A 19,298-nucleotide genomic window follows, 5' to 3' on the forward strand; every position below is an offset into this window, starting at 1 on the left:
GGAGTGCATGTAGAGTTCTCTCTCCACCTTCAATACCACGACTTAGGTGCTCTTGAGCAAGGCCGCATAAATGGCTGCCCACTGCTCTGGGTGTGTGTGTGTGTGCGCTTCGGATGGGTTAAATGCAGAGCACGAATTCTAAATATGGGTCACCATACTTGGCTGAATGTCACGTCACTTATATGTATTTAGGTACACTTAGGCTGTTATAAATTAAAAATAATAATATAGTGTCAAATATTATGGTGTTGTTTGGGGTGGGGATAAATTAAACGTAATCTGTGATGATGTCATATCATTTTGCATTGTGGTCTATGGAGTGGCCAGAAGTGTGCATATGAAACAGACTTGCTCCCTCAGTCTAGATCGAGGGGTAGAGGAGCTGTCCATATAAACTACCCTCGTTCACTTCACAAAGTGGTATGCAGTTCAAAATGGCAGCATGTATAAAAGTGGAATGGAACGCACCCTGTGTCAGTGCTTCTGCCTACGTCGTGCATGCCTTATTCCGTAATGCGTGAGGTAGATCTAGTATAAGACAATTATTCATGTGGACCTTCAACCCGTTGGTCCACTATATGGAGAAAAATCCAGACATTTTTTTTTTGTTTTTCAGAAAGACTTGTACATCTTGAATCATATGGGTCTGAGTGGTCTATCTTATGATCATATGGGTCTATCAGGATTTTTTTTATTCTGGAAGTGAACTAATCCTTTAAATTATGCATACAGTGATGTACAGAGTATATGCAATGCAGCAGTTGATCATCTACAACATGTAATTGTCATTTTGGTTTCTGCACTCAGACTTGATTGCTCTCATTGTTGAAACTATGGTTGAAAATGCTGCACACCTAAGGAACTTCAACAGTTTATGTGCTTCAAAATCTTTAATTGCAGCAAGTTTACTGGAGGATCCATTGATGTTCCTTACAGTTCTTGCAATAACTTATGAAATCCAAAGTTTTTCAGTGAACTGTCATTGTTGAAGGGATGTCTAGAGGTTTTCCAGAATGTGGAAATCTGAGGAACCTACTGTATGGCGGTGCTTCGAGTGTCTTATTTTTTGTAATGTGTAATGTAGTAAGACCAAAAACCCAAAACACGCAAACATGATCAGCACCCCTTAAGTTCCTCAAAACTCTAAAGTTTCACGAATGCCGTAGAGATTCCCAACTTTCTAAGATTGCTGACTCACTGCCCTCAGTCCTGTTTCATCAAATTCTTGATGTTCCACTTCTGACCAGTGCAGGAACGCAGGATCAGAGCATAGCCGAAGTAGACATTAGCCGGCACTATCTCAAGACAGCGTCCTGTAGCTCGGTTGATGAATGCTTCATTCTTCAGGGTACAAAAATAAAAAGAATCATTCTAGTGATCAAAGGCAAAAGGACAGTTGTTACAAAGTACTCTGTATAAAACATGACCCATTCACCTGTGCAAAGTGCCACGTTTTCTGGCTTACGCTTGAGACTTTCTCACAATTCAGGAGCTGTGGGTAGCCGCTGATTTTATCGTCCACCACACACCGCGTATCTTCACCAGTGCTTCCCAGAGGACCCAGGAAGAGATAACCCTCCTTAGTGTAGCGGCCCAGCTACAAAATAGACCACAGAGGGGATAATATGAATTTATTTAATTCAGTGATATGGTAACTGGGTCACTGAGTCATTAAGGGGCATTTTGGCACCCTATGCTGATGATGTTTGCCAGATAGTTTTTGGCAGTTGCATAATGATATTAATTTATTATAATTATTAGCTGGGTCAAGCTCCAGTGCAGATATGCAAACTTGTCAAGACAAGATCTAGAAGTTACGGTCTCCAGATTGACTTTATAACTAGAAAATATAAATAATTTCTTGTTTCGCGCCATCTTTTTATTACATTGTTTAGTTGCCACAGATAAACTGAATTCGGAGAACTACGTCATGAAGAGACTCCCTCTAGACGTAACCTATTTCCCGCGTGCAGAGTGAGTAGAGGTTTGGAGGAGGGCAGGTCTACCTGAGGGCCCCAGCCATGGCAGGGGTGCAGAGTTGCTGTGTGGTTTTCCTTTATGCCCTGGTCCACACACAGATGGGTCACATTGGTGTTGCGTATCTAGAGCACATAAAAAAAGATTCAACAGCTCATAGTTTGGCCTGCTTTTTGTTGATTAAAATGTTATTCTCTTACTATGAAATTAGTTTTAATAAACTAAGATGCAGTGCCTTCTTATAGTGACGGTTCGCACCATTGTCACCATTTACTCACTTTCTTTGTATATTACGGATTGATTTTGTGCCTCTATGGTTTTTGCTTTGGTTAAAAATGTCTGCTAAATGCATAAATGCTTCTTCTGTGAATTATAAAAGAAGTCATTGTGAAGAGAATGTTTTCAGTGTCATTTTCAAATTCAATTGAAGTGAATGGTAAAAAAACTGGTGCTGTTAAAATCCAAAAAGGCATCATGAAAGTTTCACAAAAGTGGTTCATATGACTTCTAAAGCTAAATGCTAGTGTGAAGAGCCAGGTTGAATTAAAGTTTTGGCTTCATTAACTTTAAAAACCATAGGTTTTGGTGTCACAGTGGTAACTAATATGAAATCATTGCATGACTCATCAATATTATTAAATAAACGCCTACAAAACTTGAATTCTCCAGTAAGATGATTGGTAAGATTTTAGCCAAATCATGATCTTAAACTTGGTTGACTCCTCACACTATTATATCATTGGTTTCAGAAGACTTAGAATATAGTACAAGAGTCATACTGACCACTTGAGTGTTACTTTTATGGTTATTTTTGCCATTTTTGGGGGCTTGACAGCCCTAGTCCCTGTTCACTTTCAAGGTATGGAAAAGTGTGCTGAGGACCTTCTTCAAAATTATTTTTTTGCTATATTGAAGAAAGTCAGACAGATTTGAAAGTACATGAGGGTGAATAAATAATTTTGGGGGTGTTAATCAGAGACCCAGTGTTAAGGTCTGGTCACATTAGAAGAATTTTGTTGGCAAAAAATGTCCATTTGGGTCCATCACGTCAGTTTGACATGATGTATAAAGCACAGCTCACACAGGAGTCACTTTCAAACCAAGCAGCTTTCTTTTGCTCGACATGGCAAATCCATATAACCAAACTGAACCCACTGTGAACTCTGTGTAAGGAAATCTTTCATCCAATTTGCCAAACGAAGATGACCGCACCTTTATTCATCTAATGTTGTACTCACCTCTCCATAAAAGAGAGTGTTGTTGTATCTCCTCATCTCTGGATAGATATTGTCGAGGTACCACTCAAAGTTTTTGCACTGGAGTCTTTTCCTGAGCGCAAGTCTCTGGGATATGTCTCCGTAGTCAATGCCATGGTTCTGTATGGACAAAGAAAGTGAAGTATTCTACTATTTATTATTATAATACTGCAAATATGTCAGGTGCTTACCTTCATTGGGAGGTTCCATGCCAAATAGACATTTGATTTGTACTGGTCCATCCAAACTTCTGCCACCCTCAGAGCATTGCGCCTAGTGTGGAAGGCGATGTTACTGTGGTAGGGCTTTTTTGTTCTTGCAATATGGGCAACTCTGGAACAAGGCAGAACTTCCATGCTTCCCCCACACAGCCAAACCTGAGTTTGAAAAATACACATGCCCCTATCAAACTTCAGTTCTGGCATCATTTCAGAAGAAAAAAATGAATTCTTTCCAAATGAAGGCTCTGTGCACTGAGCGTAGGGAGGCTAATGCTCTACTTCAGCGGAGGGATGTGGGTGGCATACTAACCCTGATTCCCAGCTCTATATTTTCGCCTCCATACACGTCCATCCCTGCGTCCAGTAGACCCAACTCCCCAAAGTATTCCCGGTTTACCACAAAAGAGCAGCCTATCATTGCAGGAGTCCTAAAAACACAGATTTTACACTTATTTTCAAATGCCGTTTCTTCTCTAATATACTGATTAATTAATGAAGAAATAATGAATGTCAATATAAAAAAATAAAGTATAAATAATTGAAAATAATGTAATATAGAATAGTAGCAGTGTAAAATGTATCTTTTAACTAATAAAATATATTATATTTTATCAGTTTGTATTCAGCTGCTTTCATATTTTTTTCAGAACCACGGCAATGCCAAAGGAACACAGTGTGAAACAATGCTGTGCTAGAATATCATGGCAAGTTGTTTAGCAACAGAAAACCAATCACAAACCAAACAAGCCAACGTCATTAAATATGAATGTGCTTTGTACAGTCACATAACCTTTCAATGCACTCTGTTTAGTTTCTGTTTACTTCGTGAAACACTTAAAACACTCTTGTGTATGTTCCTTCTATACCTTTTTTTATGTTTCAGAGGATTTAAGACAGCCAGAGCAGATTTATAAAGTGACATTTCCACAGCTGGACAAGCAAGTCCTGCTATAAAGCGGTTGTGCTCTCTTTGTGTGCTGTACTTGTCCAATTGTTTCTTATTTTCTTATAATAATTTCTTCATAATCTATTTTAACAATGTCCTTACAACCTTTCTGGGCCTTGAACGTGTCAGGTTCAGAAAGCTCTCGGATTTCATCAACAATATCTCAAGTTGTGTTCTGAAGATGAATGAAGGTCTTACAGGTTTGGAACGACATGAGGGTTAGTAATTAATAACAATTTTCATTTTTGGGTGAACTATCCCGAAAGTAAATGAAAAATATGAAACCAAGGACTGTGTTTAAAATGGATGAAAGTCCAGTAGGATCCTACCTAATAGGTGCAGAAGTGTCTCCTTCATCCCACCACTGTTTCGGTGGGCTGATATACATACACCAGAGCTCCCAGTTATAACCATGGCCTGAGTTTTCATAGCGTTCCAGCTCAAACGTCTCGTCTTTAATGTTATCTATGGAGGGCAGTAAGATCCTCTTGCGGTTCTCCTTGATTCTAGACAGAACTGGTTCAGCCCTGACAAGGGGATGTAGAGGTTAGATCATTATAAGCAAAGCTGTACTGCACAGTGCTAATAACACTTCTTCAACTCTGCTGTGGAGCTAAATCTAATCCTGGCTTGTGAATGTGTTGGCTGGTTTCTCACATGAACTGAAACTCTTTTTACACATGGTATTCATATCTGATTGGTTTGCTAATGAGAACACAACACTAAATACATCTGTGAACAGGGTCCACTATACTGTGCCAAAACACATTGATTACAATTGTGTTACCACTTGTACCCTTTCCATTCTCTTTGTGTATCGCATTTGGCGCATCCATGAAAATAATGTACAGCAGAGGTGCCCAATTCTGTTCATGAAGATATACCCTCCTTCAAAGTTCAGATCCAACCCTGATCAAACACAAGATCTTCAGGAGCACTTGATAAATACAGGCAGGTGTGTTGGAGCAAAGCTGGAACTGAAGTCTGCAGGCAGGTCTCCAGGAACAGGATTGAACACTCAGAGAAGACACAATTAAAGCACATGTTAAGATCGCCCTCATACCCTTAAATAGGCACTATTTGAGGGACAGCCATTTGTAGTTGTGTCCGAAACCATAGTGGATGTTATCAAGTTCACACATTCAATCCCATAATGTACTGCAACAACGAGTGTTAAACCAATGTAGAATCAACAGCTAGAGAATACTCATCACACAATCTTAGGGTTGTAATGATAGCGCCTGCAGCTGAATTATACATTCATCCATTTTCCAAACTGCTTGTCCAATGTGGGTTATACTGTACATGCTAGTTTCCATGAAAGAGATCAAGATGAATATTTCCATTACTACTGGAGCTGCCAGTTTACTCAGGTCCAAATATTTATTAAGCAGCAAGCACAATATGCAAAACTGGCAGCCCTTCCAGTGCACTTAGTGCACGAATTTGCTTATTTGTTTTCATTTACTCCTTCAACTGGACTATATTAGAGGACTAATGTAGGGAATAGTGAATGAAGGTATAGGAAGCAATTACAAACAGCACAGGTGTCAACAGTAATGTACTTTGGCTAACCACTTGTGACCAGATAACTGAAAAATAGTGTAATAAGTGTCTATATACTAGGTGTACTATACTTTGTGTCAACAGGGCCATAACCGCATGTGACTGCATTGCTTGCAATGCTATTCTTATAGAGGGGTTTGAATCACTTTCAGATGGTCACCAGTTTTGCTAGGCTGGAAATTCAGCTAAACCATCCTGGTAGGATGTGAGACCAGCTTTAACCAGCTAAAACAAGTTTAATCCAGTTTAGACCAGTAAACCATATTAGGCTGGTTAGGTTTTTTTTTTTTTTTTTTTTTTTTTTTTATACGTTTCCAGTATAAAGAGCTGTCTGTCTTAGATGAGCAGCTCAGTTTAGATCACCCAGGACAGATGTTAATACCATGCGTAAACAAGGCCTGAGAAGTCGAGGTGTGAGTGAGACCATCTGTAAAACCAGCAGCATATTGTAGCAAGTGCTAGATTCTCACCATGCAGGCGTGAACTCAACATGGGCATCAAAGAAGCCAGTCACCTCCCCAGTGGCCACTTTCCAGCCCTCGATGCGAGCCCGGATGAGGCCCTCTCTCTTCTGATTGCGCACTATTTTGATAAGACCCGGGTAGCGCTTGTTGACATACTCCTCCAGCGGCCCTTTCAGTTGTACTGTCATGCATAAACACACACATAAATGGTAAAGAAGGAGAAATCTTGTTTCATGGTGCATGAGTGCTCGTCGCTGTGTTTAAACCAGACCAGAGGGAACGTGTCTCCTATGCCAAAACTCTTCCGTGCCTTTGATCTTTGCTATGGGGATCCACACCATCCCCTGGAAAACACGTTCTTGGAAAGTGTTCCCCATCCCCACGTTAAACACTGTCATTTGCATTCCGAGTGACAAACCGTGAATCACTGACATTATGAGGACAGAGATGGGCGTGCTACTCGCCTGCCCCCTCATTTCAGCAAATGCAGGCTTTTCCCCCTGTGCTGATGGACGGTTGGCCCTCCGCCACCTGCTCATGCCAACAATGTGATTAAAATTGAACTGTCTCTCTGGGAAGGCCTGAGTACACACTTTGAAACAATAGACAGGCATGGTCATGCGCAAAGTGAGCAAAGAGTGCTTGGCAAACTACTCCAGGTTATCAGTGTTGACACTCGCGCTCAAATGCAACACAATGGATTAAACTCGGTCAGAATGGTTTATGAAACTAGATTTTTGCATTTTCTATCTGGTCTGTGGTTTCTGAGGTGTTCTGAGTGTTTTTTAGTGCCTGATGCATGTGTGGTTACTTGGGGTTTGGGATGAATATTTAGAGGTTTCTTATTGGTCCAAGGCACATTCGAGTTCTGTAGGAAAGATCTTACTTATGAGTGTAATGCATATGAACCAAGACAATGTCATAATTACGAGTGGGAAACTCAGGATTTTCTTGGAATTGGGACATTTTGGTGAGAAAACATGGCGGATGCAATTGATGCAACATGTGTAGGTGACATGAAATTTGTTGAAATTACTATTTTTCACTTACAATAAAACTAGCTGAGCTGAATGTACAAAACACAATAGAATTGTACAATTATAATAGAATTTATAACTATTTGCTTCACCTTTAGAAGATGACACAAAAATACACCTGATGCATCATTGTAGAAAGAGTAAAAATAATATTTTTTTTGCTACATTTTGTGTATTACCATCTTGCTCCAACCAAATTGATTTGAACGCACCTGACAACACAATTATGACTTCCCAACGGGTAAATACAAACTTTCCAGGAGGACTTCTTTTATATATATATATATATCATTTTTTTATCATTCTCCTGAGAAAACCATTAGAATAACCTCAAATATGATTTTTTTACCATGTAATTTAGAGCCAAAATTGTCTTGTTTCTTACCGTCATCACTGTTGTCATCTACCAAGATGATTTCCTTTAGGAGATGAGCTGGTGTGTGGTTGACAGCTGAATGGACTGAACGCAGGATGACAGACAACGCCTCATTTACAAAGATGAAAATGATGGAGATCTGTGGCAGGTCACGGGAATAAAAGGCCTTTTTGCATCTATAAAAACACAGACATAGATACAGAAGATCTTGTTGTCTTTGAGAAAAACCACCTCTTTGAATCTTTGGTACACAAGTCTGTGAAACCTTTGTCTTCTTAACAAAAGGAAAGCCATTTTTTGCTTTGCCTATATTTGCACATTTTCAGTGTAACAATTACAGAGCCTTGTGGGTCTCAAAATTGAAGCTTTTATAAAACATTGTTTAATTGAACTTTTTTGTCCTATTTAATCATGGTAAAATTAAAGTATCTTAAGCAAATAGTTCTAGACATTCTAGCTAATATATTACAGTGGGTTTTTGTGATTAAATGACAAATATGACAGAGAATACAAAACTATGCCATAACTTTGCTAGTCAGTTAACTCATTTCACATTACACCAACAGCAAAAAATATTTTTCAGGGTAAAAACAAAACAAAGCCAGTGACACTCACTTGCTGGGTCGATAATCTGGAATAGATCTATCCAGGGAGATTTTGTCACTCAGAAATGCATTGTAGCCATATTTCTCCCTCAGGTATTTGGCCTCCTTTTCTTCCTCTGGTGTAAGTGTTGCTGGTAGACCTCCTCCACCCCGACCTCCAAAACCTTCAATGAGTCCAAGAGACTTCGACAAACCTATTCAACACAAATGACTCAGGGCTTTCTTGTTCTGTAAAAGGAAAATTTTGTGAATAATGCAAAAAAGAAAAAGTATGATAATGAAGAAGTTACCATTTAGTTGTCTGTACACCACATCTTCCAGTGATCCAAGTCTCCTTAAGAGCACATCATGAGTGATGCTGGTCTCCTGAATAGATCCATTCAGATGCGTCTGCCCTCTCACATCAGCAGCCACCGCCTGTTGACCAACAGCTTTGGTTGTGCGTAAATTGCACTTGCCCCAAAAAGTGATGAAGCCGGCCATCGTAAACACATTCAGCACCAGTAAGATTTTCCATCTTCTCATCACAAAGGCCATGAAAGATTTTGGTGTTCGGAATCCAGCGAATCGCATCTTAAAAACATAAAGCAAATGTAACGTGTGATGTTCACTGAACTGATGGACACCATAAACTGTCTATTTTATTGACAGACACAGTAACAAAGGGAGTAAGTCAGCAGGGGAGGGGGCTAGGAAGTGAACATGACCTGGGCTGGACTTAAACCCAAGTCTACCATGAGGTATGACAGCTTCATATGACAAAACACTCTGGACACTGCAAACATTTGGATACCATTTTATTACCAGTGTATTAGGTAAACTTTAACAAAAATGCTTTTCTAAGATGTTAAGATTTGGTTTAATTTGTAAATGGAACGCAAAATAACATAATTTGCTATGATCCTGACAGGGTATTTAATTATTTTCATTACATCACATTCATTGATTCTGATTGGTCAATCGCACCATTCAGCGACGAAATAAATAACAATTAACGCTGTACAACAGACCACAAAATTAATATCATATATATACCGGGACTAGTTTCTAGTGTCTTGTATCACTCCGCCATCTCGCTCTCTCTCTGGTCATACAAGCAGAAATGTAAATAATTAATCAGGCTTTATCTTTCGACTTGTAACGGTTAATAACTTTGTTACATTGGCATCGGACTACTCAAGTATTACTACTTTAACAGTGAACAAAACTTTTGATAACTAGATGCTCAGTGATCCCCACAGAACCACGAACCAGTAAGACACGAGAAGATCGATGAGAGAGACTTTAAGATAAGACATTTTCGGAAAGACTACTCTTTATAGGCTTTATTCATAACAATAATATATAAATTCGTATTTTAATAGACTACTTATTAGCATATAATAGCATAAATATTCTTGCTACATTAATAGTTTTCTGCATATTTGGGCTATTTTTCCTTTGCGGATGTAACAAAATAGGCTAATTGAACAAGTCATTTCCATTGCCCGTGTATTTATTTACTAAGTAGGTTAAGCATTAATACATTAGTTAATGTACACTGTCTCAAAATAAACCATTTCAGGATGATAATGACCGACTGAACGTATAAATAATATAACGTTTTTCATTTATAATTCTCTACTTAACTTTACGTTTCTGTATTCATAATTTCTAAATTGAATTAACATTGGGCCTATTTCAGCTATATTTATCTGACAAAATCCAATTGTAAGGCACCCTTCCCAAATTTTTTTTTTTTAAAGCTAGCTTACTATAGGGTTTGAGACACAACAGGCTTCTGAAAATCAGACATACATTAATCTCCAACATAACTAGTTGACCAACAGCAAATGTAACTGACAACTTGAATCTTGACTGCGTTTTATGATGCTTGTCATTTGATTGATATTGACTAGTTTATATTAAAAAAAAAAAACACTTACCATTTTTGATTGGTAGAATGCATCCTGCACTTGAATATAGAGTCCTCCTGTGCGCTTTCATCCGTATTCACATGTTCTTATAAATAAAATCTTCATGGGAAATATATTTACATACTTCAAAGAGTCACAGCAAAGGGTCCTAAACTGCAGTCATTCATCATAAGACATCTGTCAGTCAAATCTAAGAGCTCTTCGCTGACATACACAGCTGTCCTTTGCTGGAAACAATGTCAGAAGATGTTTAGTGAGGTCAGATTTAACGTGTGTGTTATTCCTGGATGAGCAGAAGTATGCAAGATCCCTCGACTTCAGCTACGAGACTCCGCAGACGCAACATCATCTCCAGCCGGATTCATCCACAGCAAGCGCAGTGCTCATAATAAACGCTCTTTCATGTCCTGCTGCTATGTGACGCTCATCGTTGTTCCACGCTGATCCACGAGCATCTCGCATCTCGTGCCATCCACACTGTTTTCTGCAGTTAATGTGCCCTGTTAAATCGTTTTGTCCACATAATGCTGGATACTAGCGCCTCGACTGAGACTGATGGAAAACACGGAATGGATGCAGCATGAGGAGCAGGTGTGTGGGATTAAAGAGCTGCTCACGCGCGCGCCACTTAACTCTGTTCACCTACATGGACGATACCAAAACGTCCTACTCATTTACATGCAACGTGGACAGCATTACATTTAATATATTGGCAGCAGCTATTTGCACTAAATGTACTGTTACTTTAACTTAGTGTAAATATAATCCATGCCACTATTCAGTCATCATCAATCTTGCCAAATATTGAAATAGTAATTGATTCTATTTTTACTGTTTCGAAAGAAACAGTATTTTCTTAGCCATATGCCATTTACACTAGTGCAAATAGCAATAGATTAAATTTTCACTAGGTAAAAACAGCAGTATTTTCTTTCCAATAGGCCTAATATTAGTACTAGTATCAAGTAGCATATTAAGACACTGAGGGGTCATGACATGCGAAACATAATTTGCCTTGATCTTTTTTTGCATATAAGAGATCTTTATATCATTAAAACATCCTGCGAGTTTCATAGCTTAAAACGTCCTCCTCGTTATGAACAAAGCATTTATTTCATCAAAGTTTAAAAACTGCTTTGATGGGCCAGGTGACGTCATCTGGGCACAAACATTTGCATAAACACTGCTTCCAGAGCTAAGAGTAGATATCTTTTCACCCACTGGCATTAACTACCTTTATATGCAAATTACAATCACTGCCATAAACCTGTAGATACAGAAAAATTTGTTGATAGATGAAGCAGTGCTAAATCTGACTGCAGCTGCATCACACATCGTGAGTAAAGGAGTTAATAATGCCATGTCTGGAAATTACTTCTTATTTTTGCTCAAGGTGTCAAAACACTCACATGCAACATCAAGGGAGCATTTAGTGTTTCCTATGCAATGACATTAGCTAATCATAGCTTAAAGGACACACCCCTTAAAAACAATTCGTTTTAGAGAGCGGGTCAGAATGAGGGTTAAAAAAAACAATGCATATATATGTATAATATATATATATATATATATATATATATATATATATATATATATATATATATATATATATATATATATATATATATGCAACAGAATAAAACTAAAAAACTTTATTAACATTATAATTAAACTTCAAGGAACATATTAAAATAATAAAATCCATGTCATGACCCCTTTAAGATTATGTATACATTTCTAGTCTAGTTAATATAACTTAAATGTTTTATAAAAGTGAAAGAAATAGTACTCCTAACACTAAAAATGAAGGTGCTTGAGGAACCATCTGGAGTAGACTGACACACTGGTGGAACCTTCTGGAGAACCTCAGTGGAACTTTACGGATTACATGAGGAACGATTGACAGTCTTTAGAGTTCTTGCAGGAATTTATGGGTTCCATTTTTAACTGCTATTTTTTAAGGGTTCCTAGAGGTTCTTCTAAAGTTTGTGTTTATTTTCGAGTGTTTCTTTAAGAAAAAAAAAATCATGTCGTTTCAAATATGGATTTATTGCATCCCCTGAAACAGGAATGGAGAAAATTAGTAGTATCTCCAAAAAAAAAAGTGTGTATAAATGAGAAATGATGCATTAAATTATTAATGAATGAGACCCATAGTATCTAAATCTATAGATGAAAACTGAGAGCAATGAGGATGAGCAAATGATGACCAGTAGCCTATTGCAAGGCTATCTATTTTTTTGCTTGATTTGATAAACCAAGTCACAGACTACAGACTTGTTTTTTCAGACCTGGTCGTTCATTTCTTTCTCAATATTTAGCAAGATTGATGATGACTGAATTTACATTTTTGGATAAACTATTCCTTTAGAACATGTTTAGGCAAACACACTTTATTTATGGCACAGCAGGGATTGTTTTATTCACAGAGGACACGTTTTGCATTTTGAAGTCTTAAAGACATGTTCTAGTCATCTTCGTTTTTTAATATCCAACTTTGCACCTGAGTCATAAGTATTGCATTACACCGTAAGCCAAAGATATCAAGATAATTCAGAACCAATCTGACCTTAAACCTAAACTAACCAGGAGAACCTTCAATGTACATTAATAATTGCTATATGGGTCGTTCAGTGGCTTTCCTCTCTGTTGCACCTTTAAATTCCACGAGTTTAGGAGGAAATAGGTCACCCAGATAGCCCAAGGAACTGATGTGCCTGGCCACATAGCAGTAACTTGTTAGATCTAACCACACTCACATTATTCCCTCACTGCACGTCGACTCTTCGCACAACTGTCTCATGTGACCCTTGGTTCTTCTGAAGGACTGACATTCTTGTTCTTGATTATTTGATAAATAGGAAGAGGCGTAATGAGGCTGAATACTGAATACAAAGATGAAAGAATGGGAGGAACCAAATACATCATCAAGTTGCACTAAAAATAATTCAGGGAGCCACAACCATAACAACATTATCCTCAGACTCAGGACGGGTGATTGGGGCATTTTGGGATCAACGGGTTTGATAAGAACATTGTGTCTTATGTTCCAATAAAGCAGTTCTAGCTAATCAAAACAAATACTTCAATCCAAACTGATTATATTTACATTTTTTACATAATCCTGATCATATTGTAAATGATTCATCAGCGTACTGTACATTATTCTAAACAAGACATCATGGTCAGTGGTCACACTAATAAAGAATTCATTCCCTCATTTTAGGTAAATCATGGTTAAATTGTACTTATTTGTTCCTGTTCATTAAATTAAGGCTATGCTTTGTGCCTTGGTTAAAAACGACGCCTTTCAAACATTGAAATGCAACACTAGCTCATTCATGCACGATTCACTTAAAAAGTGCCAAAATACATCTAAAAATTTAAATTTCAATTAAAAGTGGTGTGTGTTTCATGTTATTCTCTGGGATGTAGTCTTTTGCTGTTGAATCAGTTTGGTGGCCTGTTTGTGGGGTTAATGATGATGAGCTCAGCTGTGTGGATCTGAATGACTTTATCGTGCCATCAATATCGAGCTCTTGAAGGAGGGGGAGGGGGCGGGGTTGAGAGGCAGGTGTTCATTTGTAAATAGGGAGTTTTTTCCTCCTCTGGGACAGTCTCAAATGAGGTCAGCAGCAAATTGGTGGTGAAAATTGGGCAATGGTTTGTGAGAATGAGTTGCTGTGAGCTGCTACTTTCTTCTCAGAGCCAGAGGTAAGTGATAAGACAAAACAGCAGGTGGGTTTGGTAGAGAAAAGATGAGATAGAGTAGCTTGTGGAGGAATAAAAGTGCCTGAAAAGTCCTGAGTTGCTTTTTTTTTTAAGTGCAGGAAACCTATATGACATTTCCATTTACCATTTTTATTTCTGTGTTCAATAACATGATATAAAACAACAAAAATAAAATGATTGCTTAAAAATAAATAATTCCTTTTTTTATTATACATTTCATATATATATATATATATATATATATATATATATATATATATATATATATATATATATATATATAATTGAAATACTATAAAACAAGTAATAGGCTATATTTAAATATTTAACTGTGTTGTAGAACTAAGTATTTCAGTGCATTTCATCCACAGCCTCACATTCACACTTATTTCCTAGAGACTACGATGTTTGTGTCTAAAGTTTTTTCTGGTCTCTATGACTCTGCCAGCTTTACTGTCACAACAGCCTAAATATGTACAATGAAATGCTCTCAGGACCTGTCTGGAAACAGCTTCAAAATCTGTGTCTAATTTAGTATGCCAAGCATGCATCTCCTTCAACCATTTGTAGAGTTTACTCCACAAGTTGCCAGCAAATTCAGATTGCTTGCCATACTACTCAAGGTAATAGTCTATTATTATTCTCTGTGGAATCTTAATGTGATTGCAGAAGGTATTATAATCCTTTTTATTATTCAAAGATGATGTGTTTTGACCCAGTTTCAATGTAATGTAGTAGCTATAGTTTTCCTCCAAGATTTAAATCAATTGTTTACCTTGAAAAATCTGTTTCATAATCCTTCTTATAGTACACCGACTTCTAATGAGGACAAGGTTTCTTTTCCACGATTCCCCACCAAAAGTCTGTTCTGAGATTATGTAAGTTATATGCCAGATGATTTCAAAATTTCATGTAAAATCAGGGCTTAATTTGTCTCATCTTGGCGGATCTCCCTCCACCAGGGGCGGCGTTTCTGTATGGCAGACGGAGTATAGCCTGATATGTGCCGTGAAAAATTATCCAACATTAATATCTCTATTATAATTAGTTATTATTATTTGAAATCACAGGGTTTTAGAAAATGTTTACCAATGATAAGCATTTAAAGGAGCTTGTAAAACTTTGTAATGCCATTGGATCCTCAAGCTCTCATATGACTTCAATCAGATTGACGTGCACGCACAGCCTGGAGGAGACTGATCTCCGCTTATCCGCAAAGCAAGGGTAAACACAATCCCTGCAAGCCCAAGACTCGAACTTGCAACCTTTGGATTGTGAGTCCAAATCTCTAACCATAAGGCCCCAAAAATGAAGACTGGAGATTACCGTGTTATGCCTGGATTACTACAATTCCTGTAGGCTGCTCTTTTCCTAACTGTGTTTGGGCCGTACGGAAGATAAATCAACAAACATTATGTTTTGAGAAATTTGAGCTATTTGAGAAGCCCCAACAATGAAACAACAAGGCTGAAGATTACAATGCTATGGGAATTTCACACAGTGGACAAGTGTCCGGGTGTTTGTTACGCCATTTGTTATTCAGCCATATTTGAACTACATGGGAGTGGAATGCTGTAACTGTGAGTGAGTTTTGTCTTGGGCGGACCAGAAATACACTGACTGTGCATCAGACTCCAGATAGACCTTTGAACAGTTCATTCTTCCTCCTCAATGAAGCCATCTAATCACCAACGGCTCTCGAAAAAGATGAGTTTAGCGCACATCTAACCAGACAAACAAACATCAATCATCATCAATCAAACTAAATGAGGTTTTATTAACAAGATTCGGGAGGAGCGCGTCAAATACTTTGCCTAATCAACACAGGTGGACCACAGCTGACTTACCTATATCCATTGATGGTTTATCAGCATCCCTCCTCCACCCCATCTCCCCACTTCGAGTTCACTGTATAAATAGACGTGTAAGGGGGGGGGGGTACTCTAGGTTCGGGCCATTCCCGAGCTCGGAGTCCTTCCCCGTACAGCATGCCAAATACGCATACCATACCTCAGCTAATGTAAGTGTGAACTTGGGAAAAGTGTGGTTTTGTGTGGATTGTTTTAGAAACCAACACCTGTCTTTGAATTTGTGGTCTTAAGCTTCAGTACGTGGAATGGAAACCAGGACCAGATGCAATTGTGTACTCCCTCTCCAGCAGGGACAGCAGTACATGGTTCTCAAGTGTCCTTAGGTGCCCAGTATGATTTGCCTGGGACGGTTCCCATACCTGCAAAGGAGAATGGACATCTTACTACCCAGGTCCAGGCTAACTGCAGCAAACTGTTTAACCTTAACAAGAGACAGCTGTAAGTGCATGTACTGAAACAGAGTTCCTCTCAACATGAAAGCCAATTGGAAAATCTTGCTGATAAATTGGACAACCAAACACAGCAAATTTCAAAGATTTCGTCAAAAACCAAACAACAGAATAAAACTGAGACTGGTCAAATGGTAATACCAAAAAAGTTTTAATAACAGAAGAACTCCAAAATGTTGAAAAAAATTGCCTTCAAATATTTGTTTCATGGTGGAGAAACCTCAACAAGAGGTGCAGTATGGTCAAAATGTGCAAAAAATGAAACGAGACTGACGAAACGAGTCCGGCTTATGTTTTTAATTACAAAAGGATATTAATGTAATTGTTAAGGGTGCTGGCATTGTGTATTTTGTGCTATTCTCTAAAGGTGATTGATCCAACGGTCATAGCTAGGATCATTACCGTTCATAAACTATAACAGTATCTCAATGACATACTGTAAAAGTAACACTACTAAATAAACTGCTGTAGGATAAATGCTTAGGTTGAACTGAGCCAGAGGTTTTTGACAGTGGGACCGGATCAGACTCAGTGTAGTTTTTAACAGGGCTCAAGCACACCTCCTCACCTCTTTCTGCAGCGGTCACATCACTAATTCTATTTGAACCTTTAATGGTCTGTAAGCGTCGGTAATACGGCTGTAGTTCTCTGTTCTCATGCTGTCAGCAGCAGTCATCATGTGCGGCGCTGCATCCCAATCCCAGCACACTGTGTGACTCATGTAATTCTCTGATAGATCGATAATTTCATCAGTTCACTCTTCCTCCTAAAGCATGATGCAGCTAAGTGGTTAAAGCGCTTAAATTGCCTTTTTAGAAGGGCTATCCAGGCATGAATTCAATAAAGGCATTGACTGGGTCTGTTACTTAGTCACCAAGTTAATGTTAAACCCTAAGGACTTGTGTTAAGATGAGCAACAGCACTGCAATTACACACGTCATCTCTCCTCTCCAGTCCTTTGCGGTTGAGACTTACTGTAATAGAGGAATTATATAATTATACAAACATTTAATACAAAGATGTTTGCCTATGCGTTTTTTTTAAATAATGGTATGCCCAAAAAGTGTCATTAGTGTTCCTTACTGTGCGATCACACCACCGGCGTCGAGAGCGTCAAAAATCGATCTTGCCGCTCTGCTCACGACGCTGCAGAAAGATTTGTGAGCGCTCAGATGCTCTGACGTAGATCGAATGCTTATTTTGTATTTAAAGTGGCCGCAAAGCAAACAAGCTTGTTGATCTCGTGCAGACTAACCACAGGGAGGGCAACGTTATAAGTCAACCTCATTAAATATTGTTGTGGACGAAATATTAAGATCCTTTACTTAAAATGAACAATCTCAAACACCTAGGTCCACGTATAACTTTTAATTAATTTTGTATGTCCCTGTACGCAAACAGGGACACATCATAGATTATTGCAAACGCCAAACAGCAATAATCAACCTGTCTTCCGTAGTGCTTGGGAACTAATGGTCGGAGCTGCATTCTCTGGAATCGTCTCAAGCGGTTGACTTCTACGTTCCGATTGGTTGCTGCCCAACCGCGTCATAGCTCATTACCATAAAGTTGCCTTGATTTCAACTCTCCTCAACGCTCTCAACGGCCAAGTCGCGCTGCGCCGCTCCTCGACGCCATAGACAGTAAAAGAAATGGACACAGCGACCCCATTGGAACTCAATTGAGACAAATGAAGCCCAGTTTTAGCGTTTTTTAGCACTTCCGTTTCTGACGCGCAGACTCAAACGAAGCTTGACGACGTCAGCAACCTGTCTGCCAGATGTAAATCTTCTAAGTGGCTGTGCGTGCAAACTGCCATCGTTAATCTTGCAGAGACGGCGAGCTTGAGCGGGGAGTTCTTTGTTGTGAGTGAGCAGGAGTAAGTATTCTGATTAATTATTTTGTATAGTATTTTAAAATGTAACGCCAGTACGCCATATTAAGTCAATTGCCTGCGAGCTTCTCCTCCTGTCTGTACGGTAATGCGACAGAGAGACGAGTGGTTATGACGCAATCGTTAGCCTATTTTTTACAAAAACTGTTTATACGGGGCCATAATGTAACATAGAAGGTAATGGAGCCCTTTATATATTGTCGTGTATCTTTAGAAATAAATAATGGACAAACAGAGTCTTTAAACGCCTCAGATGTAAAGTTATTCGCTGTCAAAGTGACGCCAAAATGAATGGGAGTCAATGGGAATGCTAACGCAAGTGAAGTTCTGCTAAAAGATGGCAGCACGCAGCCGACTTCAACTTCCGGTCGAGTTCCTTGCCCCTTGCTCGACGCCGGCTTACATTGAAAATGAATGACTTCCAGCCGCTTTGACGCTCTCGACGCCGGCAGTGTGAACGCACATTACTGTTCACAAATCAGTTTGCGTTTTTGCTTTGACTTTGTATGAAATTCACTCACGCGATTAAATTAGCTTTTGTTGTGCACACACCATAAGAGGCTCAGTGTCTCTAGTGTGGAAAAACAAATACACAACTATATTAGAAATACAAATAAACAATAATATAATTAATAACGATATTAACCATACATTGTAAAAAAAAAAAAAGGAAAAAAAAGAAAAGAAAAGAAAAAGAATGAATTTTTACAAATGCTACCGTAAAAACCTGGCAAACGGTTAACGTTAAATTCCCCTATAGTATATATGGTGAATAACCGTTAATAAACATTTCCAGAATTCCCTGTGTTACATTTCAAATTAGATGTATTTTTGTTGAAATAATGTTTTTTCTTAGCTTTTTCTTATCAGTTTTTTTTAGGGTTGTGTGTTACACCTAATGTTGTTAAATTAATGTTTATTGCTTCATTTAAGTTTTGTGAGTTACCATGATGGTGTTTAGTGTTTGTGTGAATGACACTGTGCACCT

At 38.4% G+C, this 19,298-nt stretch overlaps 1 protein-coding gene across 1 annotated transcript; it reads right to left on the reverse strand.

Annotated features, from left to right (window-relative positions):
- Nucleotides 1-106: 106 nt before the first annotated feature.
- Nucleotides 107-10,999, reverse strand: galnt17 (polypeptide N-acetylgalactosaminyltransferase 17). Its single transcript, XM_026282614.1, has 12 exons — nt 10,374-10,999; nt 8,739-9,021; nt 8,459-8,642; nt 7,853-8,019; nt 6,437-6,611; nt 4,730-4,927; nt 3,765-3,882; nt 3,425-3,610; nt 3,216-3,353; nt 2,007-2,102; nt 1,436-1,597; nt 107-1,341 (listed from the first exon to the last, which is right to left on the reverse strand). Exons 1-12 carry the CDS (start codon nt 10,374-10,376, stop codon nt 1,204-1,206), a joined length of 1,848 nt encoding a protein of 615 aa, XP_026138399.1. The 5' UTR covers nt 10,377-10,999; the 3' UTR covers nt 107-1,203.
- Nucleotides 11,000-19,298: the final 8,299 nt, after the last annotated feature.

The sequence above is a fragment of the Carassius auratus genome, chromosome 15 (assembly GCF_003368295.1).
Source record: "Carassius auratus strain Wakin chromosome 15, ASM336829v1, whole genome shotgun sequence".
NCBI lineage: Eukaryota > Metazoa > Chordata > Actinopteri > Cypriniformes > Cyprinidae > Carassius > Carassius auratus.